Here is a 20,617-nt window from a genome sequence, read left to right as displayed (position 1 = left end):
CCATTCGTAGTTTCTCTAATTAAAAGGCTACTTTTATTAAATAGACGCGCACTGTAAATTAAGCCGTTCGATTGCTTAAATGTTAACATCGTGGAGGTAGAAATTGTTAAATGATCTCTTATTATACAACAGTCTTTTTAACTTCTTAGACAGCGATACAGAGTATAACATAAAAGTCGAAAGTAGGATGAACGTAGGAGAGACATTACCGATTCGTCCAGCCTTAGTTTTTCTTTGTTAAATGTTGTTTAATCCTTACGATTGCCTTTTGTATGCAGTGGTGGGAACAGTACTTAACGGTGATGATTAGATTGCGGATTGAACTTTGAAAAAATTGAATTTTGGGTCGTGAAGGTAGGGAATTCACCCTTTAAAATGAGCAAAGGCAGAATATTTAGTAGTTTTACTCTCGCGATTAAAAATCTCGTCTTACAATAATCGTTCGAATTTCGAAAGTTTTTGAAACTCTAAACGTTTAAAAATCCGCAGTCTAACAACGATATTTATAAAATGTTTTACCGTGTATGTAAATAGTATATAATTAGTGCCGTACGATTAGTTCAAATGTGATAAACTATAGTTTATTGTGTTTTTGGTGTACAGCAGAGAGGATAATTATTTTATTGGGATTGCGTTATCGTGGAAATTAGAATGGTGATCACAGGACTGACAGTACTGAAAACGAGTACAATAAAACAAATAGGAAACGAAAGAGGCTCTTTGAGTCCATTAAGAAATGTAGCTCGAATTTAGCTATTTTATATGAAACGCTATTTTACGATAAGTACTTGATCTAAGTACCGAAGCAGCTTAATCTTTCAGTTAAAAAAACAAATCTGTAAAACAAAAGATTACAATTTTTTTCTTTCAAGAGTTATTAAAATATCAGATAAATTGGTTTTCGGAATCGATTCATTTGAACACTTTGAAATACTATTGGAACTGCCATTTTATGATTTTCTTTTTGTTGTTGCCATGAATCGGGAGATCATTATCTCTTGATATTATTTTTGATCTAGTCATGTATAGTATTTGTGACGAAGAGATGGATGGAAATTCATGCTAGCAGTATCGTGCAGTGTATAATAATTTTTCCCGTGCTCGTTTCCTTGTACCACAGCGCAGAAAAAATAATTAATTCGAATTAGTAATTGAAATACTTTTAGTTATTAGAGGATTCGTATCACAGGAAGATGACATTTCATACGAGCCAGCATAGTACCTTATCATTCACTTTACTGAAATTTCCGCCCATCTCTGTTTCACAAGCAGCTGCTTATCCGACCACTTACGTGCCCTAAATCGTCATACTGTGCAGTATACTTTGTACTCATTATCAGACATTACAATGCCTGAAATCGGTGGTTGATAACTCTCGGTTATTTATGCACCAGGAACTAGAAAGCGTACGCACCAGAACTGGCGTGCATTGTCATTACAAAGCTGGAGGTCACCGAATTAATAAGTACCGGTTTTTTTTTTCTTTTTCTTGCAAATATATAAATAAAAATTCGTGTTTATTGCAGTCAGTGCCAGCTCTATAAAATATAAGTATATTGTCCAATTTATTCTGTTATAACGTGGTCTAAGAACATTTAAAATAATATTCTATTTATTTATAACATTTTTATTTGTTAACGTGTGCCACCATCGCTGTGCTGAAAAAGAAACGACAAAACTTCGTAAACAAAGTTATCGAAGATTCGTTTCTCCATTGTGTGTTGCATATGGTCCACTGGCGCAGTTATAAACAATTGCCTTATAACGTCCAGCGACGAGACAAAGAATTGGAACACTCGAAACGGTGCAATGATACTGTACATGCCTATACTGTTGTAATAACAAAACGTCCCAACTGTGATTGTATCCATTCTTGTAGGAAAAAGGCTAGAGAAATTTTGGTATTAATACTATTAATCTGTACACGCCTGCGTAACGAGTATTCAGGGCGTCGTCGCGATCGTGCAATTATATTAATTAGAAAAAATGTAGTACATTTCAGGGTTGTGGAGCTTAACATTACGTCGCATACACTGTAATTGAAAAACGAAGAACGATCGTAGAGTTCAACCGAACATTTCCTTTACTTTCTTTGATGTTTCAATGGTTTAAAAATTCTCCGAGAACTAATTGAAGCTGACCGCCATTTTGAAGAACGGCAGAAATGCGGGACAAGGTCGTAACACTCGAAATTAAATCTTTTTAAGTGCCAATCTAAAAACAGAATTGCATTCACTACATTTAACACATTTAGATTAAATATTTAAACACCAATGATAAAATATGTTGCCATAAACCATTTTTATTTATAACAGTAACACATATTCCAAAGTTGAGTACTCAAATATTTATTTTACGTTGCAAAAGAACTTTAATAAGTTATCTAATATTTAATATAATACCTACTTTAATTAATTGCGGTTATATACCAATTAAATTAAAGAGTGAATCGTTAATTGCAATTGATAATCAAATATCTCAATTGTAATCGTTAATCGTTAATTGCATTAAATATTGTCCAACTCTGGTTTTAGGGAATATACGTTCTCGCATATACTATTTTATTAAAAATATATTGTATATATATATATAAACATATATATACACGTAGAAATGGTTGTGTTATACGAACAATATTTATGTACACATGAAAGTAGTCTGAATATTAAACGAATGGTATATAACATGCTTCCAAATATAAAACTAGTCAACGACGGCTATCAAATTGTTCAAAAATAGCATTCAATTTTTCATATGGATATTAAATCGATGTTCGAATTCAAAAATTCGAACGTCGATTACGCAAGTACATGTCCGACGAAATTTCGTGGAAAACAATTACGAAATGATAAATCAATTATTACTCGTACAATTGTAACTCCAAAGTATTTAGTATGCGAAACATTAACTAGTTTAACGAACAATAATGCGAATTTACCAATCTTTGTATTACGCGCTAGGTATTGTTGCGAGAAGAATAAATTGTTAAAATGCCTGTATAAAAATACATACGAATGTATATATTTCTATAAATATATACACACTGCGTATCACCGTCTAGTCCAATATGTTCCTCACGCTAATTTAACACTTTTAACAACTTTTTACAGATTTTTCTGTTAACGCGATCCTCGATTTAATATCCCGGAGAAATGTTAAAACTAGCTGGACCCGGAGTTGAGTTTCGACTCGACGTTCTAGGAATTCCCACCACCTTGGCGAGGTTCTCCACGCTTTTCGGAAATGTCCTGGTAATTATCGAGTGCTCTGGTCCAATCAACGCGTCCCCCATTACCCCCATTCGCACAGCTTTCCCATACCTATGCAGAGTGATCGACATATCTAAAAATAACAAACACATAATTCTTGTTGCATGACAAGCTTCTAGACGGAAGAATAATTCAAGAAAACGCAGAGCACAGATATATAATTAGCATTATTATACTCACTGCAGTTGCCTTGGGGCGGCCTCCAATACATGACAGCGTCGACACCCTCCACGTGTAAATCTCCGTCTACGTGCGTCAAAGTGAGGGAATACCTTCTGGTCAGATGATTTAGCATCACTTTCAATAAAAGGAAAGGCAAACAGGACGTAATTAGTCCGCTGGACGTTTCCGCCGCCGTGATGGCGTAGATCGCAGGTTGTTTCGATCTCGCCTCTCGCACGTTCTTCTGGATCACCTGGAAATCCGTATCCTCTTAACATAGATCTTACAGACTGCGGATCTTTATGCAAAAATCGTCTGTTGCGAGGACCAGGATCAGACGCTGCTCGATTCTCTGAATATATTCCCATTGTTTCAACTTCCAGCTGGTAAGAAAAAGAGCCGCGAAGTTGAACAGCAGGGATACATTCAAATGTTGTTACCAATATTCTGGTAAACGGACCTGCAAAATTTCAACCAGATCATCCTCGAGCAACAGGGTCCTCGTGGGCAGTGCGAGGCACAAAATGCCCCTGGCTTCGTGGTTCTGCACGAACAATGCTTGCTGCCTGACAAACTTCCCCGTGGCGAGCACGCCGTCCGGTATCCTAACGTTGGAATGTTGGAAATACTGTTTCAGAGCGTCCACGGTAGCGGTCAGCAGGATCTCTGCTTCGGTAGCTCCGGTCATGTTCGAGATCTTCCGGAGAACGTCGAGATCCACCTCCTCCGACCACGCTACCACTTTCCTCCCGCACGGGGAGGTGGTCTGCAAGCGATTGGCCTGGGGATGTTTCAGGAACAACTCCTCCAAGATCATTTTCGGTGCTTTGATCGCGATCCAGAGTATGGAAACCGCTTCCACGGTGGCTTCGAACACCAACGGAAGATAGTACCACAACATGGCGGTGAACGTGTCCGGATAGTAATGCTTGTGACGAGACCTTAACGCTTTCAGTTCTCTCAACAATCGCGGCGGCGTTTTCAAAGCCATCGTCGTTATCACGTGCCAGGTAGAACGAACGGTGTCCAGCAGAGCGTCCACGGGGTTCATGGACTTCAATAGTGCGCGAGAGGTCACTCCGAGGCCGAAGTTCCTCTTGCTAGCTTCCCTTTGGAGGATCGAGAAGATGTCGAAGATCCGGGATCTCCCTCGTTTCTGGTACTGTCTGAAGTTACGGTTAGAAGAGAATTAGAAAATAGTTACAATTGATGAGATCTAGTGATTCTGTACCTTGTCACTTCCTTCAGCGAGGACACCAGGACGATCACGCCGATTTTGACACACTGAAACGTGCTGATCTGTTTCTTCATGATCCCCGGTCGCTCGACCGGATCGTTATTGCAGAGAAACTCGTTCCAGTAATTGCTGAAGCTCTCTGTGAGCTTCTGGTAGAGCTTCGGCAATGCTGAAGGCTGCGCGTACAGATTCGTGAAAGGCGATTCCGGTTCCTGACAGGTCCAAACTTCGTTGGAGTATTGCAGCGGAAGAAAGTCCGCTAGAACTAGGTGCTCTTGACGTAAAACTAAATGGTGGGCCCTCACTAGACAGACTTGGCGCTCTTCACCGCGAAGGGTGCAATTTATCACGTGCACTTGCCACGGTGGATGCCCGTACGGGAAGAATTTCGACGTGAGATCGCTGACGTAATCCTGTAATCGATGTTAGCGATAACAAGGTACAGGGTGTAACAAAATTTAGTGTCATCGTTTTGGCAGATGGTTGTACTCCTTCGGATCGGTGGACGTTTGTTAAAAGAAATTGACTTTGACCTTGCAATTCAAGGTCAAATTTTTGTATGCTTGTATCGCATTCTACTCGCCATGGGGACCAAACTTGTCAAAGGAACCGTAGGTCGCAACTCAACCGTTCTCTTATAAAACAATGTTAAATATTAAATGTTAAATATTTTTGTGTTCCGTTCCTCGGGTTTCTCGTTCTTTGCCATAGAATAGAACCATCAAGGTTTATCGCTCTTAATAGTAGAAAATTTGACCTTGAATTTCAAGGTCAAAGTCAATTCTGCGGCAATTTCTTTTAACAAATCTCCACCGATCTGAAGGTGTACACAACCATCTGCCAAAACCATGACACTAAATTTTGTTACACCCTGTACAAGTTCGTCTGAAATGTCCAGCTCTCTCTCTCTCTCTCTCGAGTTGAATGGAATTTCGACCGTAAAGATGGCGGCTTCTCGGACCAACCTGGATGTTAGATTCCGTGATCGGACGACCTCTGAAAGAGGACGAGGAATTTATCAAATGATTGTCCACCGAGAAGTCCTTGAGGTCCTTCCACACGTAAAGACCCCATCTCGTCGACAGGCCCATGCGCAGAAATCTTCTGGACGAGATCAAGTGCGCTAAATGTCCTCGAATCCCTTCGGCGACTGAACGGCCTTGAATCAGCAAAGTATAAATGCCCTAAATTTGTGAACAATTTTACGAGTTATATATAACACCAGGACCCTCAACGCCGTTAATCTGTCGTACGATCGAAAGATTCAGAACCTACGTAATTACGAAGATGGTCCAGGATCGTCTGGATGCTGTTCTCCTCCACGACCACCACGTTCGGGTATTTCCATTTCACGAAACGTATCCAGCACGTCTTCGACCATGACAGCGCTTCGGTGTGTTCAATGAAAACCAAATATTCACAGAAAAGAGATTAGAGTGGGCCAAATCTCGACGGATCATGATTCCCCCTTTTTTGGATCTTCTTCTGGGAGCTTCTCTTTTATCCAGAGGGGTACGCGTAACGTGAAATCGCATTGAAAAGCATTGAAGAATGTGAATCTTCACAGTGAAGAGCATTGAAAACTAATTTGCAAGCAAGTTGATCATTGTTTCGGTACCGCGATAGATACAACAAATTGTCCGACGAAATATGAATCACGCGTCGTTTTATTATGGCCGTAAACGGAGACACGAATTCCTTGTATTATCGTTCTTTTTATGTCTTTTATCTTGTTAGACAGTATCTGAACCAGACGTGATAGATACACGTACAAATATGCGTATACACATTTCCCGCCATTCGTCACGAATGTTTATGCATATCAGACTTCGGGCGTTCAATAATAATTAATCAAAATTTATCATAGACTGATCGAAAATTATCATTTTCATATATTACAATGCGCGGACGATTCGAACGATTTTTAGACGATCTTCATCGAAATAATAATAATTGTTAGAAACTTTGACCTTTCCACTTCGATTACATTACATAAATTGTTCCGCGGTATCTTTATGGTTGCTGCTTCGGTAGTCGCGTAAATCTTCCGGAAGTTTGTGCGACGTTCTGTAAAGTTCCCAGCAGCTTTTGTCAATTAGTTAAGGACATTTTTCGAAAAGAATATTTAGTAATTTTCGCCTATCATTAGTATGTGACGACTAGGGCTCTCGCTGTCCGGCTATTCGAATATTCGGATTACTCGATATAACTCTTTTTTCAATATGACTGATCCTTGTAAAACTCTTTTTTGGATATCCGGACAGTAAGAGAACGAATGCCGACGATTACCTGGATAAATAAGGAGGAACACCGGCACCAGTAGGAGCAATAGCAACAAACTGACGCTCAAGTGAAACAGGAGCGAGATGCCGAGGACGTCGACGAGATTGAACGCGGCCATGTTCTCCAGGGATTCTTCTGGCAACCCTCGCGCGATCGTCTCGATGGAAATTACATTTACCGGGGAAAATAGCCGCGAGAATGACACGGACAAGCTAATCGAGAATTGTCGAAACTGTCGTCGCGTGCTCGAGACTCCGCGATGCACTGGCTGACTCGTGGAGAACGATTATGTCCGCGAAGCTGACCCCCGACCCCTTTGCGCTGGCACGATGACGATACATCGTGTTCTCCTCTTGCCTGTACCCCTTTCCTATCAAAGCCCCCTCCATCCCGTGAGAAATCCTCCGGGATTCGTGAAATTCGACGGAGAATCGAGCGATGCTGATTTATCGTCGACCAACTTACCGAATCCAATCGCGGTTTAATTATAGGCGACTGGCAGAGATAATCGCTGGATCTCTCCGCCGGCCTTTGGTCCAGCCTAACGAATCGGGATCGACAGACGCGTAGAGATCTCAACTATTAGATTTAGAAACGCCAAATTAGAGAATAATTTGTTTGATAATGTAGGTACTATTAGATCTGGGCACTATTTAATTATCGCAAGCGAATGAAGCATCGTCGTAGGATCTTTTGTACGTCGATTTCTGAGAGGCGTGTAAGGGTTAGCGTTATCGAGATTGCACAATATTGCACAGTAAATGAAATGTCGCACTATTATTAAAAATAGTGTTGACATTTCGTACGAAAATGTGTTAACGAACGAACGTCCAAAAAAGAAGACAGAAATGAATTTTAATCGATCGTTATATTTTATTAAAAATGTATATTTACAAAATTCTGTATCAATATACACGTATATATTTACACTCTTAAAAAAGATCTAGTCTGCTATGATATAAAATATGTCATTGTTCGCACGTTTTAACGTAAACTCTATGTTATAAAGAGGCTAATACGTTATCTAAATTCTCATGAATCCTTGAATTGCTCGTTCCGCAAATGAAAAGCATTGAATATTTCTCGAAATCCTCCTCGCCGCTCCTACTGCACAGTAGACAAAGCACTCTCGACTAAAAATAAAACTGTGCCGATGTTCTACAATTACATTGTATCGCAATTTTACGTGTTACTAAATTTTTCTCATAACATAACGAAACATCTGTTACAAACGTTAATATCATCTTTCTTTTCCACGGTTGTTTCATTTCATTCTCATACTCCGCCATCCTCGAGCGGCTTGTTAGGTTTGTCTCGCTTGGCGTTATGATAGAGATACGAATGTACACGTAGGCTGTTGCTGTTCTTGTATTTATTACCACAAAGCTTACACGTCAGACTTTCGAGCGGCCCGTGGATGTAACGAACATGAAGTTTGAGATTCTCTTTGCGCGTGAAATGTCGGAGACACCATGGACACGAGTACATTCGAATTACTTTGCCCCTGTCCATTCGCAAGGTTGGTCCCAATTCGGATACAACACGCAATGTTGTCTCCAATGGTAGAGTATTGTTTGAAATACCTTTCACTGTCCGTCGACCCTTACTGTGACAACCTGACTCGTAACCGAACTCATTCTGAAGACCAGACATGTTATTCAGACCTAATTGGGACAAAATATAAATTACTCGTGATGCTGTATATTCTAGATCGAATTCATTGAGAGACCCATGTTAATGTGGACCCATATTATCCTATTCAAATTAGTTCAAACATACCGAATGATTGAGTTTGTGAATTCTGATCGTAGGGAACTAACTGCATATCTGGTACAAAATCTGCAAAATATTCGATTCTAATAGTTCGTACGGCCAGTAGTAATACAACTCTATGTAAAATAGGTACCTTTCCTATGCAAATTATCTTCAGGTTTGAAAAATGGTTCATTGGAATATGTCCTATATACCGTTTCTGGATCAATATCAAGCGTATAATCTAATGGTTCTTGTTTAGGTGGTTCTGTATAGCTAGTGTCAGCCGTGCAGTCTAATGGTTCCTCTTCGTTACTTTGTATTTCTATACTTCTGCAACTATTATTTGGTAGCAGATGCAGGTCCTGCTGATTATAAACTAAGTCAGAAATAGAATCATGCTGGCAACATGTACCACTGGTTGCCATATTAGTCTCTATAAATTCCTTATTGTGTAGTTCATCTTTCGATGAAATATCTTGTTTCTCAGATGTTTGATCCTTTTGTACTGTTTCTTTTGGTTTGTCAGACACAGATATGTTCGAATCTGACACGTCTGAGTTAATGCTCTTCTTTTCCATATTAAACAACTGATCCAATTGGTCTACATCCTTCGAAAGACTGTCATCGGATTTCTAAAAAAGATAAGAAATAATTCTGCATTCTATTCAATTATGCGTCAAGTCTTTGCGCACATACCTCGTCAGAATCTGTGGTTAAACCTTTTATCTGTAATGTCTCTGCCACTTTCAAGAAACTTGCTATGTCTTCTTGCTTAATGTTCACTTCACCTTGGTACATGAAGTGAAGCATCGCAGACAAATCACGATAATTGACATCTTTTAAGATCACGATCGGATGCTTACAGGAGTTTCCCTGTATTGCAAGAAAAATTGTATCGTTCTGTAGCTAGTAATATCAAAATAAAATAGATTACAATATACCTTGAAAAGCTCTCTGAAATATGTACTACAAACTGATAGTATTAACTTATGTGCACGTAATATTTGCCCCTCTGCGGCCAATGTTACATCAACTAGCTGCTCGTCCGTTAGTAATGTATATAATCCGGAGGATAAGTTTCTTGGAAAGCTATTCCAAACTAGCGAAAACTGTTCTCCAGACATTATTTCTATAAAACGAAATTGTTTACTTTATTCATTCGAAGGATTAAGATTAGCATATTTAATATACTACATTTGATCCTAAACAATACAGTGCATGGTAGTAAAGCTTCTTTACATGCATTTTAGTTAAATGTTAATGTTTACTACATAATTCTATGGTTGTAAGGCGAAACAACAATCATAGAATTACAAGGTGCGTCATAAAATGTGATATTCTTAAAAATGAAGGAATTACTGTCACCATAGCAACATGCACTGATATCCTGTATAAAAACAACAAGCATTAGAATTCATTTAAAAAGTTAACCTTTATTGAAACGCAATTTGACGATCTGACGAAAATAATCCTCCGAACGTTCAGTTCGTTCGTTATGTAAACAATATGATGTTAATAATTGGAATCCGCATAGACGAGAAAAAGTCACTTTAATTTCATTGACGCCGTTCTTTTTTCAATTTTTAAATAAATACATAGACTCATTTCAAACGTTTCCAGACAATTCATGTCAATTTCTAAAATTGCAATTTATAGTTTACAAAACAAATATTTCACGAATCAAAAAGTGTTTAGAGTGGCATAAGATGGACGAACATATGAATTATTCGAGATATAGGTAATTGTTGCGCCATTTATTTATGTCCAAATTTTAATTTCGTTGTTTTATGGAACATTACAGTACGGATAAAGTTATTTTTTTATATCGGTAGTATGACATTATTAATAACTATCATTTTTGTTTGATACATCAAATTATAAAATAGACATAATAAATATTGAAACAGCCATCTTGATAATGGAAGCAACTCATTTATGAATATTGCAACCTGCAATAGTGACTTTATAATTATAAAAACTTATGAAACTGCATTTATAAATTATATACGTGTTATTCAGCTATATATGTCAATCATTATATTTATTCGGAATCATCGATTCTCTGATTCGAAATTTAGAATCATTATAATCGATTAAATTTTTCAAATGATTACAATTAAAAAGAATGAATCGTGAAAATTCGACATAATAATAATAAAATATTTAACTAATATTCATATTTCATTGGGTCGCCATTTTCGCGTAGTCGGAAACATTTCCACAGACCATAACGAGCCTCCCAATCTATGAAAAACAAATCTGGCTTATCCCAAAGAATATGATGTGCTGCAAAATTGTATTGAGACTGGAGAGGTGGATTTAAATGCGGAGCCCATTGTGCTCTCTCCAGCATAATTTTGTTTACATACTCATAAAATACTTTGGCTTTATGAATCCAACATAAAAGGGACATAATTGCAATTATCATAGCATGCAAGTGATAAGATATTTCTGGATAATCGATTTGGTGCTTGAATATTAGATCTTGGAGATTCATCAGAAAGCAGACTATAGCAGCTGCTGTAAATCCACATGGAATTTCTATTGCAAATAAACAAATTGTACAGTATGCTGATTCTAAATTCATACGTGATGAGCAATGGTTTACGATACTCATTAAAATGCTGTCATGTAAAATCTCCCTATGAAGCTTCAAGAACAGTTTATCTTCTTTAAGACACTCTGCTATCGTCAAATCGAATTGACTGTTCTCAAAAAATATTTTGGGTGTATCGAAATTCATCTTGTTTTCTTTTCTATCAAGCAAATATTGCATTACCCTGTGACCTAATAAGCTTATAATTTTGCTTTTCGATGCTAGCATGTCCATAAGCAATGGAAACACTTTTGGTGTCATGGATTTCTCATATGCTATAACTTCGTGCATATAAGCTGTATATTCAAGCGTGCTTCCAAATTCTAAAATAATTTCATCTGTCATTCCTGGTTTAACAGCCCATGAACACATATGTTGCACTATGACTAGAAGATGATCGTTGTTTACATGTTTTACCATGTTTATAATGCACACCTCCAGGCCCTTCTTAATATTGGCATATGGTGTAATAGTATTATTACCCGTTTTTGTAACAGTTACACTTATGTAAAATGACTTTAGAATCCTTTCGATGAATAATATGGTATCATAAGTATCTGGCCAAGTGTACACATCTAACAGTTCATACAGTATTCTTATAATTCTTCTTGTATCTTCTATATTCACATTTGGATCTTCAATTTTGTCCCATATTGTTTGGAACATCAATGCTCCGTTAACACCACTTTCTAGCAAATTACATAGTATTTCAAAGCAGAGAGTTTCAAACTCCCAGAGCTTGTCCTCGTATATTGTATTGACTACTGCTTGCAAAATTTCCTTAGACTTTGTAGGAATATAGATTTGTAGCAAATGATTGTAACATTCTTTAGCGAAACGACGTTTCCGCCGTCGTTTCCACTCGCATATATTATTAGCATGGTATAGTGTTCGGTTGTAATATAAAAAAAGTTTAAGGGTAAATACAATTATAATTTCAGGATCGTAATTTAATAGTTGCTTTTGTAAAGCACTTTTTGTTATACTCCATATATCGTTCAATAGTTTCTCCTGATCTCGCACGGAATTTGAAGTTACGGCGGTGCATTCTTTGTATATGTATTCTATTTTATTCTTTAAATCTTCATCTAAAATCATTATGAAGTGGTATGAAACACTACGAATATAATTTTGGTTAAAAACATTTACAACATAAATACGGCTGAATATGCAGTTTTTATGTTTTCAATCTGTAAAAATATACAATACTCGTCCATATTATTTGTAGAGTTATCTCTTTCATACATTTTTTACCCGTTTACCTTAAAGAAAGAAACAAACAAGCTATATTAATGTGTACATAGAACTTAAAAAATGTTCAATATGTATTTACATGTATGTATAATGTACAGATAGGACTTAAAGATATGCATTAGAAAGACTACACTATACCTTCTATTTTTATACAAAGTGAAATCGTATATCACGTAATTTCAAATATTGAAATTCAACTATTCTTATATGAAATAAATATATCATTTTTCATTACATATCGTAACATTGTAGCTATATATATAAACCTTTTGATTCCAGAAATGAAATAACAGAATTCTAACTTAAAATAAATAACAATCTTCTTAGAACCACAAGTCACCGACCACGTCTTCTTCTGGTTGTGACAATTGTGTTTTTTGTTTTGGCTGAGCACTACTTTCCGCCTCGTCTTCACTTTCCGAGACTGCTAGATCATCCTGAATTTTATTCTCACTTTTCTCATCTCTTGCTGGCAACCCAGCCAGCAAGAAATCTGAAGGATCGTAATTTGGATCGACATCGATACTTTCATCTGTAATAAAAAAAAAAAAAAAACATACGTTTATAATATCCGAGAAACTTTGTAATTACACTAACTGGCTAACACCAATTTTGGTGTTAATATTTTCATATTACCAACCTTGCTGAAGCAGTTGTTGATCCGCCATATAAAAACCGACATTACCTAACTGTACCATTGCTTCAGCTGCTTGCTGACTATCATCGTCTGCCAATACCACTCCACCGTCTCGTACTCCATTCAGTTCAATCGCATCCATTTCAGCATGTTCAGATTGTTCATCTGCACCAAATGGTACCTCATCGAACTCATCTTCACTGGAGAATTGTAAATCTAGAACAGAAAGAAAACCACTGTTAGATCGGAATTACATGCATACTCAATGATCAAACTCTAGCGCTTCCTATACCTTCTTCAAGAACATCTTTCTTCTTTGAATTTACACTTCTGCTACCATCGCCTTCCATATCTCCTTCTACATCCACAAAGTCGAAGTCCTCCATGTTCGATTTTCCAAATGGATTCTCTGGCGAACTTGTTTGACTCTATAAAAAAACACCAAACAATTTATTTAATCAGTACAGTAATAAAATAAATATGGGAATTTGACGAAATTAGTACCCCTCTGAATTCTGGCTCCGCAATAGTATAATTTTCCTCGTCTGGACCCAGCCAAGAAGGATCTATATCTGCTTGTTCCATTGCACGCTTTTGTACTAATAATATATTATTTTCTAATTGCGTTAAATGATCGTCATACTGAAAATTATAAATTAGTAATAATTACAATCGATAATATAATTAGAACATAACATTCTACAAATGAACATTTGCTTATCTACCTCATCTAACGTTTCTTTGCAAACTTTTACAAGCATTTCAGCCTTGTTTGTATAAATCGATTCTTTTCCATTGTATATTGTACAATTTTCCAAAATTTGTTCAATGTCTCGGAGAAACTCGTGTCGATTATGATATTTGTGTGCTGGACAAAAATAACATAGTTAGTTTAACAAACACAACAAAATGAATACTGCACGTCTACTGATAATGTAAATCAAGTTACCCGACACTTTTTTCGATATAGTCTCCAAATCCATTGGTCTTTTTATTACAGTATAATAATCTTTCACTAGTTTCTTATTTACTGGTTTCAGGAACGGCCAAGCTTCCGTCATAGATTTTAATTTATTATTAACAACGTTGTCCAAAATGAATGTCAAAGCGACTTGATCGTTGTCATCGAGAAGAGGGTTAATGGCTTTCTCTAATCTCATGAGACGGTCCTCTTTCTCGCCAAGCCTTTCTACGCAAGTCTCCAACATACGTCTAGCGGCCACTGTCAACGAACTTTTCGCTCCATTATACAATGTAGAGTTTTCTACGATTTGATTAACATCGGCTAGAAATTCTTCTCGACTTTGATATTTCTTCAATCTTAAATTCTCACGAATAGTTTGCAAATCCATGGGTCTTTGAATAATCTTATAATAATCAGGAACAGCCTAACAAACACACGTTAAAAATATGAATTTATGAGGAAAGATATGAAAACGATTTTATTAGGAATAAAATATACCTTAGCGTTAACAGGAAACAAAAATGGTTGAACATCTGGCAAATCTCGCATCTCATTAAGAATGCTCTCTAACATCGTAGACATGACAACGACAGGATCAGTTCTACGTCTGTTGGCAGGTCTCTGTTGTCGTTTCAGATAATCGCAATGATCGTCTCCAGTGGCTCTCCTTCGCTTCTTAGAGTTGACAGCTTCTTTAGGCACTTTCAATAGCAGCGTGCGTCTCTTCATTTCTTCAGCATGCTGTGACCAACAAAACCATAAGATTGCGTATCTCTCCAGTACTGACAGCCTTTAGAATTTTTATACATTTTAAACAGCGTACCTTGATCAGTTTAGACGACAACTTCACTTTAGTTCCGTCCACGTTAACGAGATCTTGGTCATCGGTGTTGAGCTGCTTTTCAATCTCTTCTTCTTGTTCCTCAGTCATCGCAACGTTCACTGGTGCAGTGGTTACGCTGTTCTGGTACAAGGGACAGGCTTTATTTGTACGCATATGGCCCACATTACCACAGGCACCGCATTTCAATTTAAGATCTGGCTTAAGTTTAGGTTTTTTACGCTTGGAAGGAGAAATTTCGGTTTTAGGATGTTTAGAAGCAGGAGATGTAGACTGGAAAGAATTATTGAATTGAAGGATACTGTTCGAGGATGTGGTGGTTGGGGTATTGGTATTGCTACGGTCAAATATGTTATGGGATGACAAATTGTTCCCAATCATGGGACCACCTAGCATACGTTCTCTCTCTTGGTTCCGCTTGATTCTACGTAACTGTTCTTGAATTCTTCTCTTCTCTCTCTTCATCTCTTCTTTCTGCGCCTCGTCCAGAGTCGCAAATTGTTTGATGAACGTCTCGTCCTTCGAGTTCCTAATCTTTATGTACGTATCTATCACGGCTGGTTTCCTAACCAGTTCCACCCTCGTGTACTCTTTCCCTTCCGGGTTTCTAAATGTTCTGTAAATCTTGAGGACCCTGCCCTGCTGCGCATTGAAGTTATTTACAGGACTGTCTTCCTCATCGTCCTTCTTCTTTTCCTTACTCTTTTTCTCCTGTTCCTGGACCTCGCCCATCAACATTTTCCGCAACTCGTGACGCTGTTGCTCTTCTCGCTCGAGAGACAACTGGGTGCTAGTTTTCTTATTAGAAAGCATATTCTCGATGTTCTTACCCATCTCCTCTATATCGGAGCTATCTTCCTCCGAACTTTCACCCTCGTCTGTACTCAACACTTCGTTCGATGATAGCACTCGATTTTGCAAATCAAATATTCTCTGGCATTCCTCCTTGTATCTTTCTTGGTGCTCGGCAATGGAGAATCGATTACCTCGCGAGAATTTGGTCATACCCTCTTCCCCAGCCTTGGCTTTCTCCGTGGACAATGTCCTAACTACGTCTATAACTTCCCATCGTGACAACTTTTTAATTTCTTCTTCGGGAACACCAAATTTACGAAGCAACGCTTTCGCATTGTTCAAGGACAATCTTCGTAGATCAGCATCTGTTCCAGTAACGGTTCTCTTTGGTTGCGCTTCTTGCTCCTCCTAATTAACATTTCAAAAGAAAAATATTAACCTTAATATTAGAGAATCCCGTACTCGCACAGCTCTAATTCTAGTACATTATAGAAAGAAAAATAGTATGAACTATAAACAGAATGACAGAGCTTTCTGAGCGTGTAGTAACTACCTTGCTTATCGTTGGTTTGTTAGGAACCCTGACATAAGAGAATCCTTCGCCACAGCCTGTTGGATCTGCTGGTCCTGCCAGTTGCAACAAGCATTTGCCTTTCATAGCCTGAATGTAAGCTCGTGTTGTGTTCCAAGGCGCGACTTTAACTTCGTCGTCCATTTTTAGTTGCATTTCTTCGTCGTCGTCGTCTTGAGGAGTGAACAAGAATTTTTCACCATAACCTGCATCTTTTAATCGTTGTTCGGCCGCGATCATACTAAAATAAGCGCAACACTGTTCCGGGGACACCATTGCTCTAATTTCTTCTTCTGTCGGCAGCCTGAAGTCTGGCTTTATGACCCACCAATTGGAGTCCATTCCTGATGCAAAGTAATTTAAAATATGTTTTCAACACGTTTTTAATTTGCTTCGATAAGTATAATGCAAGGACACATATGTGTAAATACCAGTTCTTTTGAAGTCCGCGCATAGTTTCAAGCGTTTTCTTATACTACTTTCACTATGCGAAGGAAATGCTCTTTTAATATCGTCCATTTTAATACGTCGTGGTATGTCGCGTGATTTCCAAAACAATCTGTATATGAATACTTGTAAGAAGTCCCTGACGAAATTATTAGCTCTCTTCGAGTTAGGCCCTGGTACTTCATACAACGGACACTCCTGTCCAGCTACAAATAAAGCGTCCACTTCTCTGATGTAATATTGCTGCCTAAATATAAATATTATTTGTTATGTCACAGTACGTCATAGAGCTGGAAGGAAATTTGTATTACAATACCTTGTTCTAATTACTAGAAAATCAGTCTCTGGAATTCTGTGCTCATAGATCGGCGCTCTGTACATGTTATTTTCAATCGCTTGTATGCTTTGACCAGGCGTAAGAATTCCAAGGAATGGACTAGTATGCGCGTACGCAGTTTCTCCGTATTTATACTTCTGAGGTCCTTGATCTTTGCCTGCCTTTCTTTTATAGTAATTTTTCACCTTGGAACACATGCCTACTTGGTTCATTAGAGGAGGATGCTCTTCTGAGAATTCAATCAGCACCACCTCGCCGTCTTTACCAGATAAATCTTCTGGAGTTCTCATGAAAAAGACGTCACCTCCGCCAGAAGCGATTCTTTCTTGTTCTCTTTGCTAATAAAAGGTATCATATATATATATCTAATGTTTCTTAAGAAACAGAGAAATGAGGAAAGATATATACGTACCTTAGCTTTCTTCTTGATGTGTTTCAACAATGGCAAAACAGAATGAGGTCCAGGATGTGCAAGTGGACCACGACTGAATTTTCTTAGAAGTGGTCTATGGAAATTGCGAAGCCGTAATGGTCCCATATGAGTTTGTACAAATGGAACACGCAATTCTACCACAGGTGTACTGTGTTGTATTAGGTTACCACCTCCAACTTTCAACCGTAATGTTGTTTCCGATGACCGTGGCATATAATAACTAAAAGCCAAACGAATTATATCGACTTTGTTCTAGTAGAAATTGTATTCAATGGATATTTTTTTGCTAGACTTACTTGTCGTTCGAAATATTGAAGGGATCTCTGTCTGGTGACTTTGGCGGCGGCGGCGGCGTATCTTCTTCCAGGACGTTAATCACTCCTGCTTTTCCAAGTAGCAATTTGCTCTTTTTAACATGTGGATGTGGTATCTTTACTTTTGGTTGAGGTCCATTATCTTTATGCAGCAATGCTGGATCTATGTCGTCGGGAATACCAAGAACAATGTTTTCATCGTTTGGATCCAAAGTGAGAATTTTCGGTTTTGGAATCTTTTTCATGTTTTCGGGATCCCAAATTACTTCTTCCTCCCATAGACCATATACCAATTCTTCATTTTCTACAGGAAAAATGGAGTACCAGGTGTCGTCGTAGTTTTCTTCCCTGGATTGTTGTTGATTTCCCTTGTTCATACCCCTGTTAAAATATCAGTTAGTTAAATAACCATGGACAAATTACGTACGAGGTGTTCACGCGTTTGCTACATTCGCTGGCGTATATGCAACACTCTATATATGGATTAGTATTCCTTACATTTTATTTTTCTGAGACTGCATGTGCAAAGGAGTTGTAATTTGTGAAGTAGCTAATCGAACGTTCGATGCAACTGGGACCGGTGCACCTTTTCCTGGCTGACTGAATGCTTGAGCAGTTCTATTTCCACTGGACGGTACCCAACCGGCTGCATTATTTTTACTGTTTAATTTCTGTAACACCTTCAAATAGATTTAGGTCCTTAGTTACGCGGCCCTGCACAGGTCTTAGTACAGTATGTCGGATCGAAGTGATATTACATACTTTATGTTTTATATCATCGCCATTCCATATTACATCATCTTCCCAATGTAATTGTGACACCATTAAAAATGCATCATCAGAAAATTCTTCGGCAGCTTCTTTATCAATCTGTTCCTCTGTCTATTGGAAACATAATAGTAACATATAATACAGTATTTTCAATAATACATTGAACTTTCAAACAGTCTACTCTTTATATTTTTAATGCAGATAATTCTATACCTTATCTACAAGTTTAAATCCATAATTAAAACCATCTCCAGTTTCTGGAACTTGAAGCATATCGTACCAAAGCTGTGCAGGTCCGAACCGCCAGTCTGCTACTTTTGGTCCCATATCTCCATTTTCTCCAGTTTCACCTGTTTTCCCAGTTTGCTCTTTATCCTCAACTGGTAACAGTAATTTACTCTCATCATCGGAACAACACATATCTGGACTTGGATCGGGACCGTAATTCAATATCCAACCCTAATGTAATTTTATAATAAAAGACAAAGTTAGTATCGTCTTAAGATTAAATCAGAATACACATTATGCATGTATTATGCGAACCTTAAACTTTGGTCTCCTTTCGTCCTGATCAGAACCAGAATCTGAATCTCTAACATCCTGATGTCGTTTCTTTTTCCGCCGTTTTTTAACACCTCTCCATACTTGTGGAAGACTGCTCGGCTTTCCTGGACCGAACAGTCTTGAAAATCGTAGTACTTTGTTAGCACGAAAGTCAGGAAACAATTCAGCTACATCAACATTAGCATATTTCGATGGTAACATGGAAGCAAGAGGGGTTTCTAATTTCCGTTGTCGGGCAGCTTCTGCCTCCTCTGCTGTAAGCACTTCCTTTTCTTCGGGTACTGGAGGAGGAGGCATTAGTTGCGTGTCAGATTTGTTAACAACTTCCTCATCGTCTGCATCATAATCATTCTCTTTTTCGTTTCTTCCTTCAAACGTGTCCTGTTTATCTGTGTGTAAAAGTAAAACATAAAAATGAGTTGATAAATCAACAACTATGCTCATAAAATTTAATATAAATATATTATAGCATCTACTATTGGATCCTTAATCAAGTAAATTGTGAAAATTGAGCTAGAGTTGCCAATGAATACAAAGTTGCGATAGATGCCCTTGCTCATTGTTTACAAATAGTATTCATTTAATATTTAATGACTATGGTCATTGTTAATAAGAAAATCATTAAATACTTGTTGTACTTACTACTATCCTCGTTTAAATCCTCTGCTAATTCACTTATGTCTGAAAAATCAAGAGCACTAGGTGACTTCTCAACATAATTTGTGTCCCTTTCATCGATAGCTTTCATTCCTTCATGTCCATTGTCTTGGTCATCCTTTTCATCGCTAGCATTTTCATTAGACATCATTTCTCGAATAAACGAGCTGAAGCCAAGACGACTAAGCGAAGCTAAGTGTTGCTTTGCTTCTGGATCTAGAATATCATCTTCTAGTTCACCATTATCATCAATGTTTCCGAACAGGAAACCAGTCATATTGATTCCAGACATCAAATCTTTATCGCCTTCTTCCTCAGAATCAGCCATTTTTATTATTATTGAAGAATCAAACGAATTGATATAACAGTAATTTGTCTAAAAATTCGTCGAATCCAAATGCACAGTAGATCACCACAGATGATACATGTCGATGCCCCAGCTTCTAATAACGGATATATCAAAATATCACATTCTCATGTATTTGTTACTATTTATATTTATAAATGCCCAATATTTACAACTATTATAATTATTTACAAGACTTTGTTAATTACAAAATTATAGTAAATTTACGTTTTGTTTACGTAAAACTTAACTGTCCGCCATGTTCTCAAATGTACTATCGCCATAAAGTATATATTCCTACAGAGGAGGAAATCTCATTGAAACAGAGTATTCTATGTTTCTACTACTAGTGTTTTTTACTATTTAATATTGTATATAGTAACA

The 20,617-nt window shown here is 37.6% G+C and overlaps 4 protein-coding genes across 7 annotated transcripts; all 4 read right to left on the bottom strand.

Moving 5' to 3' along the window:
- Positions 1-4: 4 nt before the first annotated feature.
- Positions 5-7,275, bottom strand: LOC143362594 (uncharacterized). 2 transcript variants are annotated; one of them, XM_076802894.1, is made up of 7 exons: positions 6,958-7,275; positions 5,944-6,056; positions 5,634-5,852; positions 4,663-5,081; positions 3,892-4,597; positions 3,450-3,684; positions 5-3,342 (listed from the first exon to the last, which is right to left on the bottom strand). In XM_076802894.1, exons 1-7 carry the CDS (start codon positions 7,067-7,069, stop codon positions 3,137-3,139), a joined length of 2,010 nt encoding a protein of 669 aa, XP_076659009.1. In that variant the 5' UTR covers positions 7,070-7,275; the 3' UTR covers positions 5-3,136. The 2 variants fall into 2 exon arrangements, with proteins under 2 accessions (XP_076659009.1, XP_076659010.1); XM_076802895.1 differs by lacking the exon at positions 6,958-7,275 and having other exon boundaries at positions 5,634-5,827; positions 5,944-6,444.
- Positions 7,276-7,800: 525 nt separating this feature from the next.
- Positions 7,801-10,684, bottom strand: LOC143362596 (uncharacterized). Its single transcript, XM_076802897.1, has 6 exons — positions 10,138-10,684; positions 9,648-9,835; positions 9,403-9,579; positions 8,858-9,338; positions 8,731-8,790; positions 7,801-8,615 (listed from the first exon to the last, which is right to left on the bottom strand). Exons 2-6 carry the CDS (start codon positions 9,828-9,830, stop codon positions 8,227-8,229), a joined length of 1,290 nt encoding a protein of 429 aa, XP_076659012.1. The 5' UTR covers positions 9,831-9,835; positions 10,138-10,684; the 3' UTR covers positions 7,801-8,226.
- A 117-nt stretch (positions 10,685-10,801) lies between these two features.
- LOC143362595 (uncharacterized) lies at positions 10,802-12,458 on the bottom strand. The gene has a single exon (XM_076802896.1). The coding sequence runs from the start codon at positions 12,398-12,400 to the stop codon at positions 10,874-10,876; it is 1,527 nt and encodes a 508-aa protein (XP_076659011.1). The 5' UTR covers positions 12,401-12,458; the 3' UTR covers positions 10,802-10,873.
- A 302-nt stretch (positions 12,459-12,760) lies between these two features.
- On the bottom strand, positions 12,761-20,529 carry Taf1 (TATA-box binding protein associated factor 1). 3 transcript variants are annotated; one of them, XM_076802888.1, is made up of 18 exons: positions 19,873-20,529; positions 19,210-19,619; positions 18,880-19,125; positions 18,658-18,777; positions 18,394-18,575; positions 17,878-18,276; positions 17,561-17,801; positions 17,128-17,486; positions 16,796-17,058; positions 16,347-16,708; positions 14,981-16,201; positions 14,656-14,898; positions 14,143-14,581; positions 13,919-14,061; positions 13,698-13,835; positions 13,486-13,621; positions 13,197-13,409; positions 12,761-13,088 (listed from the first exon to the last, which is right to left on the bottom strand). In XM_076802888.1, the coding sequence occupies exons 1-18, from the start codon at positions 20,213-20,215 to the stop codon at positions 12,880-12,882; spliced, it is 5,667 nt and encodes a 1,888-aa protein (XP_076659003.1). In that variant the 5' UTR covers positions 20,216-20,529; the 3' UTR covers positions 12,761-12,879. The 3 variants fall into 3 exon arrangements, with proteins under 3 accessions (XP_076659003.1, XP_076659005.1, XP_076659004.1); XM_076802890.1 differs by having other exon boundaries at positions 13,242-13,409; XM_076802889.1 differs by having other exon boundaries at positions 18,394-18,566.
- Positions 20,530-20,617: the final 88 nt, after the last annotated feature.

The sequence above is a fragment of the Halictus rubicundus genome, chromosome 17 (genome assembly GCF_050948215.1).
Source record: "Halictus rubicundus isolate RS-2024b chromosome 17, iyHalRubi1_principal, whole genome shotgun sequence".
In the NCBI taxonomy this organism is placed as follows: Eukaryota; Metazoa; Arthropoda; class Insecta; order Hymenoptera; family Halictidae; genus Halictus; species Halictus rubicundus.
Note: the sequence above shows the minus strand (reverse complement) of the source record. Positions and strands in the feature narration are given on the sequence as shown.

Coding starts and splice junctions, on each gene's coding strand:
- LOC143362594 (XM_076802894.1), bottom strand. CDS start 7,069: ATGGCCGCGTTCAATCTCGTCGACGTCCTCGGCATCTCGCTCCTGTTT. Junction 5,853..5,943: donor TGGACCATCTTCGTAATTAC/GTAGGTTCTGAA, acceptor TCACAAATTTAG/GGCATTTATACTTTGCTGAT. Junction 3,685..3,891: donor ATCTGGTTGAAATTTTGCAG/GTCCGTTTACCA, acceptor ACGGATTTCCAG/GTGATCCAGAAGAACGTGCG.
- LOC143362596 (XM_076802897.1), bottom strand. CDS start 9,830: ATGTCTGGAGAACAGTTTTCGCTAGTTTGGAATAGCTTTCCAAGAAAC. Junction 9,580..9,647: donor ATTTCAGAGAGCTTTTCAAG/GTATATTGTAAT, acceptor CTTGCAATACAG/GGAAACTCCTGTAAGCATCC. Junction 8,616..8,730: donor TTCACAAACTCAATCATTCG/GTATGTTTGAAC, acceptor TGTCCCAATTAG/GTCTGAATAACATGTCTGGT.
- LOC143362595 (XM_076802896.1), bottom strand. CDS start 12,400: ATGATTTTAGATGAAGATTTAAAGAATAAAATAGAATACATATACAAA.
- Taf1 (XM_076802888.1), bottom strand. CDS start 20,215: ATGGCTGATTCTGAGGAAGAAGGCGATAAAGATTTGATGTCTGGAATC. Junction 17,802..17,877: donor TTCAATATTTCGAACGACAA/GTAAGTCTAGCA, acceptor TTTGGCTTTTAG/TTATTATATGCCACGGTCAT. Junction 14,899..14,980: donor TGTCGTCTAAACTGATCAAG/GTACGCTGTTTA, acceptor TGTTGGTCACAG/CATGCTGAAGAAATGAAGAG.